Source organism: Hippopotamus amphibius, chromosome 11 (assembly GCF_030028045.1).
Source record: "Hippopotamus amphibius kiboko isolate mHipAmp2 chromosome 11, mHipAmp2.hap2, whole genome shotgun sequence".
Lineage (NCBI taxonomy): Eukaryota > Metazoa > Chordata > Mammalia > Artiodactyla > Hippopotamidae > Hippopotamus > Hippopotamus amphibius.
Window position 1 is genome coordinate 39726534 of NC_080196.1, and position 8583 is coordinate 39735116.

The 8583-nt window shown below is 53.4% G+C and overlaps 1 protein-coding gene across 2 annotated transcripts; it reads right to left on the reverse strand.

Moving 5' to 3' along the window:
- Positions 1–2088: 2088 nt before the first annotated feature.
- Positions 2089–7451, reverse strand: PIM1 (Pim-1 proto-oncogene, serine/threonine kinase). 2 transcript variants are annotated; one of them, XM_057700244.1, is made up of 6 exons: positions 6933–7443; positions 6716–6822; positions 6563–6613; positions 6103–6469; positions 4393–4569; positions 2089–3622 (listed from the first exon to the last, which is right to left on the reverse strand). In XM_057700244.1, the coding sequence occupies exons 1-6, from the start codon at positions 7012–7014 to the stop codon at positions 3465–3467; spliced, it is 942 nt and encodes a 313-aa protein (XP_057556227.1). In that variant the 5' UTR covers positions 7015–7443; the 3' UTR covers positions 2089–3464. The 2 variants fall into 2 exon arrangements, with proteins under 2 accessions (XP_057556227.1, XP_057556226.1); XM_057700243.1 differs by having other exon boundaries at positions 6563–6822; positions 6933–7451.
- Between the last annotated feature and the right edge of the window lie 1132 nt (positions 7452–8583).

The following is an 8583-nucleotide window of genomic DNA, read 5'->3' on the forward strand; positions in this document are numbered from 1 at the left end:
GGCGGTCCAGTGGTTAAGACTCTGTGCTTCCACTACAGGGGTCACGGGTTCAATTCCTGGTCAGGGAACTAAGATCCCACAAGCCGTGAGGCATGGCCAAAAAAAAAAAAGTGTAATGCAAATACCTTAGTCTTCACCACCTGGTTTATGAAAAAGCATTGCCCAAACAGTTGAAGGCCCCTCTCCAGACACCCCTGCTTAAATCAAAACCTCCCTTACTCTTCCCCAGAAGAAAGAACCACCATCCTGACTCTGGAAATCTATTGCCATGTACTTCTTAGTACTTTTACTACATATAGAAGCATCCCTGAGCAGGAAGTAATATCTGTTTGCATGTAGGTATACCCATTATTTTAACTGGATTTTCTTAATAATCCAATCGAGGAATATCTCTATTTAGAGATTAGTCTCGGAGGATGTAATGAGGCCCAAGGCATCCGGGAAAGTAATGGTGGTAAAACCCAGGGCTGATTCCCAAGTCACGCTCCTAACCATTGCTGCCCTCTATACTTCTGTGGCCAACACAGTCATGTTAGTTACCTGACCCCCTTTCCACACTAGATTTGAACCTGCCCAATAGAAGAGACTACGATCTTTCACCCTTCCTATACAACCCCTCATGTCTTGCACCCAATATCTTGCACACTCTTCTTCAAAGAGACACTATCATCTTCAATCATCCCTAGCAGTCTCAACAGAGGGTGGGGGAACTGCCAGAAACTCACTTCAAGGGAAAGAAGGGTGGGGCTTTGATAGATTTCATTATAAGTTTGGGGCAACTTTTAAGCCAAGTGTCAACTTGACTGGAAAGGATGAGGCATGAAACCCTCATACTCCAAGACACTGGGAATAGTTTCTGCGTGTGCTTGGTTAGGAAAGAGCAGGGGGTGGACAGAGAAAAGGGGAACTGAGAAAATCAGCCCCCCAGAACCAAGAAATCCTTCCTTCCTCTCCTGCAGCCACGTGGGGGGCAAGCTAGGGTTTGGGATCTAGTCTAAGCTTAAGGATAGATGAGGAGTGAGTGACATTGTGGTCTGGACCCTCAAACAACCTGACAGGACAGCATCTGGGCTAGTTGGCATCCAAGGGGTGTGTGCATGCACCACCGAGGGGAGGGAGCCAGATGACCAACCCACGGGGAAGGAAGAACGTGTCAGGCTGCTGCTGCTACTTCTAAAGAAACAAGAAACCAATATTTACCAGTACTTGATATGCATATTGCAGTGGTACTCGCTCCAGTGTGCTTGCAGAATGCAGTCAGGCCACGTGCACTAAGCGGATTCGCGGGTTCTACCAGTTTCAAGGAAACTCTCACAAACTGAACAAGGGGCTTAAGAGATCCCTGCAAAGAAACCATGGACTAAAAATGCTAATAATCCCAGCACAAGCAGTGGGAAGTGGCAGAGCTAACATTTCACCTACTTCCAATATAAGCTTTTGGTCAAGCACATTGGAGAGGAAAACTCTGCTTAAGTCAAAAACAATGAATGCATTTCCACACATCAACTATTGTCAATGACTAAACCCTACACTAAAGGTGAAGGGAACTTGCATCAGGAACTTAGAATAACACAGGTATACAGTTTCCCAGTAAACCTAACAGATATCAAGGGTGCATGCTCAAAATGTTTTCCTAGTGGGAGAGACAATTGAAAAAAGCCTCAACTGGTAGCTTAGCAAGATTTTGGTATCTCTGGGTCAGCCCTGTCCAGTGGAACTTTCTGCAATGATGGAAATGCTCTATAGTTCCACACCTTCTACTCACCAGTGGCCATTTCATGAAATCTGACTAGCGGTGGGAAACAGCCACATATGCCATATTAGCCCAGCTCCCATAGAATCTGCATTGGGAATAGAGACAGGGATTCCATTGGGTCCCTCCAGCCAAATCTTGTCCAAACAAGTTGGCCCATCTACCCTTTGACCATACATTCATTTCAGAAAGATGACTATCCCAGAAGTCCTATGGAAGGAAACCAGATTTAGGCTGAAAATTCCTTTTCCTCCCAGGATAGATTTTGGCACTTACCAAGTATTCAATCAATGTACATTAGCATGCCTCTGCATGGACAACACTTACGCCACAGATTAAGACAAAAGGTATTTTATTCAAAAAACGCCAGGTATAAAAAAAAAAAAAAATAAGATCTCTTTTATTCCCCTGTACAGTATTTCACTCAGATAAAACCAGCAGGCTACATGCTGCTCAAAACACAGCCCCAGAGAGGATCCGGAAGGCACACCATCCAGAACTGCTTTTCATATATCTATTCTATATACACAAGTCAGCAACACCTGTCCCCCATCACCCACAGACCCCACGCCCACTTGGGTAAGCAGGCGAGGGGATCCACAGCAGTCAGGGAACTGCAGCAGCTGTCCCGCCTGAGTCCCGTCACCCTACGAACGAACAGAGCAAGCGTTGCAGCCTTCCCCAAAAGGTCCCCAAGTCAGAGGAGGAAAGGAGAAAAGAAAACTATGGCGGCAGCTGTGGAAGCTTGGAGCAGGAAGGGAACCAAATAAATAAATAAATAAATAACATTGACCTCCAGGTTAGAATGCGCATCTTTCCAAGAAAAAAAAAAAAAAAAAAAAACCCAAAACAAAACAAAACAAAAAAAACAGGTAAAATAACTTAAAGGCAAAATTAAAAAAGAATTAGATCAACTACAATCCTTTTGTACACTACCATGCCAACTGTACACACATTTACAGTTTTTCTGTTGATTTGCATTGTTTGTGCATTTGTGTGTGTGTGTGAGGTCTTGGCTTAGAAACAGTTAAGTAAAAACCAAAAAGGAAGACCAGTTCACTTGGGAGTTTTACTAAAGGAGGTGGAAAAAGGGCAGGTGGCTCAGCGTTTGGCCCTATAGCCTCTTCCATGGCACCTTTCATATGAAGGATGGGGGGAAGGGGTGGGGGAGAAAGAGAGGGAACCAAACCCAGGCAGATTTTTGGAGAAGCAGCAGGTAAAAGAGGCAAGTTCAAGTATTTCTCCCAGCACAGCCGGAGTCCCCACAGAAGGCACTCAGAAGAGTCGGAAGAGGTGACAGGGACTGAAAATGGTGCTAGTCCTATCCCACCCCAACCCGATTTCCCCCTCCCCGACCCATCGCGGCATTCAGCAGAACTCTTGATGAAGGGAACAGTTCCATGGCGAGATTCTGACCCACTCCCACCCCACCCCCACCCCTGGGATTTTGCAAAGTCCAGCAGTGCTGGACACTGATGAGAAGGAGAGCTTCTACGGGAGGAGTTGAGGCCTAGGACGCCTGGAGTGGAGTCTCTTCCTCTCTTTGGGAGGCAGCCTCCAGGGCCTGGGGTCTGGAATGAGTTGTAAATGTTGTTCCTGTATCAAGCACTGTCCTGCTTGGAGAGAAGTGTCACTGGTACTCAGGAAGCTGAAAACAGACACTCCCCCTCCCTGGAGCATCTGACAGAGAGGGGAGAACCTGCCCGAGAAGCTATTTGCTGGGCCCTGGTGACAAGCTGTGGAGGTGGATCTCAGCAGTTTCCTGGGGCAGAAGGACATCTTGCATCCATGGATGGTTCTGGATTTCTTCGAAGGACGGCCGATCCGATGGTCTCAGGGCCAAGCACCATCTAATGAGATGTTGACACTCTAGAGAAAGCAAGATGGGGGTTATGAATGACTCAAATTATTTTTGCAATGCAAAGGTCTTCCCACGTTGCTTCCCAGGGGCCCACAAGTCAGGGATCCAACAGAGACCCTGCCTTTTCTAGAAGGCTTATTCTTCAATGAGAAGGTATTAACTAATATCTAGATCCTCCGGTCTGTTTTCAGCTAAAAAAACAGCTCCCCTCTTATATCTGTGGTTTTCGAACTTCAATAGCTGGGGCCTTTCCCACGACGCCCACTCAACAGAAATAGGAAGGATGATGACAAGGGATTCTGATGAGACATCACTAAGCACGATGAGGTGACTCAATTCACCTACAGTCTTACAAATGTGAACACCACCCACGATGAGGTCACTGGAACAGCAGAATTAAGAGAGCCTGCCTTAAGGGAGAAGGCTCAAAGAGCTCTCAATTTTTCACTCCCTGGCAAAACAGCCAGGAGTTGAGGTATCAGGATCCTTGTGGTACTTAAAAAAGCCTTTCAGTGAAACTAAATGGTCTTTTCTTAATAGTCTCACACATGGTCTTCCTCTGACAACCCCCCCCTCCCCCCCGCCAAGGCACCCTCAAATGCAAACCACTTGATTCCTGGGGACCAGCTCTCAAGTGTGAATCATCTGCCTAGAATTCTAAGCCAGGGGTCATGGTATCTCCTGGAGGGTGAAACTCTCTAAACTCAAAGACCACCCACAAGGACTATCAGCCTTGCGACTCTTGCTTCTCTCCAACAAGGGGCTTCCCAGAAGTTACCTGAAGAGACTCTCTGCCTGAAGAAAACTTGCCCCCTGATGATCTCCTCATCGTGCTCGAAGGGAATGTCTCCACAGACCATATCGTACAGCAGGATCCCCAGAGACCAGACGGCTGCCGACCTGCCATGGTAGCGATGGTAGCGGATCCACTCTGGAGGACTATACACTCGGGTCCCTGCGAGCCGGGGGAATAGGAAGGAAAAGACTTTTAGCAACAATAAAACACAAAAAACACAAAGCAACTGAGAGGTATACTGATGAGTAACTCTTAAAAAAAAAAAAAGCACCACCCTACTTCTCTCAGCAGCTGGGTGAACTCCATTTCCTCCCAGGGCTAAAAGGAGTGGATGAGCAGCTTATGGGAACTCTCCAACCCAAAGCACTACCCACTTCTCTACCAGCCCAGACCATAAACAGCTCCAAGAAACAAACAGGGTCGCCAAAGACCCCAAGCCTGAGGCCTGTATGTGGCAGAACCACCCACAATGAGAAGAGGTGCACGATCAAGGGAGGTATCTCACAGACTATCCTTAAACTGCATTAAATGTCCTTGCCCAGGAGCCGGGCGAGAATCTTGTCTCAGATATGATCCAGGCAAGGACACTTGCACAATATCCTAAGGCAGGGTGCCCTTTAAGAGGCCTTCCTCCCCACTCTCTGAACGCAGGGGCAGACACCCACACCCTTTCCTCCCCACACTGGAAGGGCAGATGCAGGGCTGGCTTCAGACCACGTGATTCCTGTTTACAAACTTTGAGTTGTAAAAAAAAAAAAAAAAAAAGTGGGGCCATCCCGCTGGTGCTCACCAGGGGGCAGCAAAGACTGCAAGGAAAAAACATGGGAGGACCCGGCCAGCCATTAACTGTTAAATACAAAAAAATGCAGCCCAACCCAGCGTCCTCCAAGGGCAAATAAACACAAACCACAAGCCTCAGTCACAAGTTTTGAAAGGCTGTCGTTTGTTAGGTTCAGCCGCTCAGATGATGATCCACCCTCCTGTGCTTTGATCTCAAGCTCTCCATTCCATCTTCTCTGAAAGAACCCGCTCCAAGCCCCTCCCTAGGATAGGTTTTCATCCTCTCTGCGGAGACACCCAACTAATTTTCAAACCAGCAAGGGATCTTATTTCACAACATTCATTCCCGACTCCCTCACCCCACAACACCAAAATAAATAAATAAATAATCAACCAAATGAATTATTTAGCGAAAGTACTGTTTCTATTCCCTATTCGTCCCTAGATCAAGGGGAGAAAACTGCAGCTCTAAAAACTACCTTACCGAAAACTAACTCCCTTATAAAACAAAACAAAAATTACAAAACCGGCATCAATTTTCATCTCTCCCGCTCTCTCCTCTGTCTTCCCCCCTCCCATCCTTTTACTGGCGGGGAAATTGGGTCAGACTTCAGAAATCTGGGCTACCGGCCGGTTGCCCACAACCTCTTATTCATCGCGAAAGCTTGGAACCCACTGAATTCCACTTAAAAAATAAAATCATGCCAGAAACATTACAGGTTCAGCTGGCTTGAAATCCCCGGCTTTCCTACGCTGGGAAGCTCTCCTTCGCCCCACCCCTGCTAGCATCGAGCCAGGCGGCCCGATGACCTTTACAAAGGGCCAGAGAGGGAAGCCTGCCGAGGCCTCCAGGCCAGGCCGAGTCACCTGGGCAGCTCCCTCCCGGGCAGCTCCCCCCCAGGCCTGGCTCACCATCGAAGTCCGTGTAGACGGTGTCCTTGAGCAGCGCCCCCGACCCGAAGTCTATGAGCTTGAGCTCGCCGCGATTGAGGTCGATAAGGATGTTTTCGTCCTTGATGTCGCGGTGAAGCACCCCGCAGTTGTGGCAGTGCCGCACGGCCTCCAGCACCTGCCAGAAGAAGCTGCGGGCCAGCTCCTCCTGCAGGGCCCCCCTTTCCGTGATAAAGTCGAAGAGGTCTTGCACAGGCTCGGGCCTCTCCAGGATCAGGACGAAACTGTCGGGCCTCTCGAACCAGTCCAGGAGCCTAATGACGCCGGAGAAGCCCGAGCTCACCTTCTTCAGCAGAACCACTTCCATGGGCACTCGGGTGCCATTAGGCTGCAGAGGGGCGAGGAGGCTGCGTTAGGGCGGGAGTCGGAGGGTGCCCCTCACCCCACCCATCCTGGGGGTCGCTCCCTCCAGGGTACTCACCAGCTCTCCCCAGTCGGAAATCCGGTCCTTCTCCACGTGCTTGATAGCCACCTGGAAGGCCCCCCAGAGAGTGTCAGACTCCCTCGCCCGGGCCAAACACACCCGTGCGCCCCCCGCCCGGCGCGCCCTCCCCGCGGCGGGGCGCCCACTCACCGGCAGGTTGTCTGCGACACGGATGCCTGAGTAGACAGAGCCGAAGCCGCCGCTGCCCAGGAGCGGGCCCACCTGGTACTGCGACTCCAGCGGCTCCTTCTCCTTGCCTAGGAAAGGGGGAGTCACGGGGGACTCAGTGCCGGCCCGCGAGCCCCCAGGCTCCCACCCTGGGGGTCCAGCCGCCCCTCCATCCACGGGTTGTAGGGGGGCCGCTCACCGGGCGCCAGCTTGGTGGCGTGCAGGTCGCTGCAGGGCGCGGCGCGCAGGTGGGCAAGCGAGTTGATTTTGGACAAGAGCATCCCAACCTCCAGGGTGTCGGCGTAGAGACTGTGTCTGGAGGAGCGGCAGCGGGCGCCGGGGCTGGGCTTGTGCCGGTGGCTGTGCCTACGACTGGGGCTGAGGCTGCGGGCGGCGTTGCGGCTGCGGCTGCGGCTGGCGCGGAAGGCCGAGGGCGAGTCGGAGGACGACTGGGGGTGCTGCCGGGGCTGGCGGCGGACGGACACGCCGGCGGGGTCAGGCAGCGCCGAGGGCGGCGGGGTGGGCGGCTCGTGGGGCTCGTGCGGCGGCGCCGCGGCACAAGAGGCTTGTAGCTGCTGCTGCTGCTGCTGCTGCCGGTCCCGCCGCCGCCGCCGCCGCCGCCGCTGCCGCCAAGTCCTCTCAGGCCTCCTCCGCCACCGCGGCCGCTGCAGCAGACGCCCGGCTCGCCCTGCCGCCAGGAGTAAAGGGGCGGAGCGCCCCGGCGGGTGGGGGGCGCGCGGGCGGGCGGAGATGGGGCGGGGCCTCTCCGGGAGGCCTAGGCGGGGAGCCGGGCGGCCGGGCGGGCGGGCGGAGGGAGGAGAGGGGGTGGGGAAGCGACGGGACAGGGCGACTCCCCTCCGCCCCCGCCCCGAGCGCTCCGGCGCCGCGCCCCGGCCCCGCCCCCGCCGCCGCTTCTCCAGCCAACCAGAAGCCGACCGATCTGCATAACACGGGGCGCCCCGCCCACGCCCCGCCCCGCTCTCGCGGTCAGAATGGTCTCTACGCCGCCACGACGTGGCGGGAAGGAAAAGGCGCCAAAATGGAGGGGGAGGGGCGCGGGGCGTGCGGGGAGGCGGGAGCTGGGTGTCGAGCCGCGAGGGAGGAAGGATGGGGAGGGGCGTATCGATTCAAACCCAAACAATAACAAAGCCATCAAAGGCCGCCCGAGGCCGGCTCAGCGGCTCTCCGTTTCTCGGGGTTTTTGGGTCAAGGGCTCGAGCTGGAGCATAACAAGTTGCGCGGAGACGACGGGCGTTGGTGTGTCAGGCCGGGAGGCCAGGCAGCCGGCGCGCCGGGGTGTGAGGGACTGTGTGCGGGGGGGGGGGGGGGGGTGCCGACGAGGGTGGTCTTTATGTGTGACTCAGACGGACCTCCAACTCGGCTTGGGCGGGTTGACCACGCGCTGTGGGCTCGGGTTGGATCCTCCGGGGTTTGTGTGTTAGGGGCGCGTAGGGGGCGAAGGAGCTGCAAGATGAGTCACGGCGGCTTCACGGAGGGAGTGGAGGTGTCACAGGCCTGGAATAAAACGGGGAGAGCTCTGCTCACTCGGGGGAGGGGGCCAGATCGCAGTTGTCACAGCCGGTGAAAAGACCAGCCCCCAGGTTCCCTAGCAGATTTTTATTTTTAAAATGCAGAAAGGTTGCGCTGAATCCTGATGCCTAAGAAGGGCTGTGTGTCAGAGTGCCCGGTAAAGAGGAAATCACGAAACAAATGTTAGTATTGTGCTGCCAGATGCTGTCTCAGCCCCTTCTGCGAGGGCGGGAGAGAGAAGAAAATTCCTCATCTAAAGCGAGAGTGGGAGGGCGCGCTTGATTTAATCAGAGTTTTCACGTTGTATTCACCTTTTCATC

Coding starts and splice junctions, on each gene's coding strand:
- PIM1 (XM_057700243.1), bottom strand. CDS start 7,014: ATGCTCTTGTCCAAAATCAACTCGCTTGCCCACCTGCGCGCCGCGCCC. Junction 6,470..6,562: donor TTTCCGACTGGGGAGAGCTG/GTGAGTACCCTG, acceptor GCCCCTCTGCAG/CCTAATGGCACCCGAGTGCC. Junction 4,570..6,102: donor CGTCTACACGGACTTCGATG/GTGAGCCAGGCC, acceptor CCCGGCTCGCAG/GGACCCGAGTGTATAGTCCT.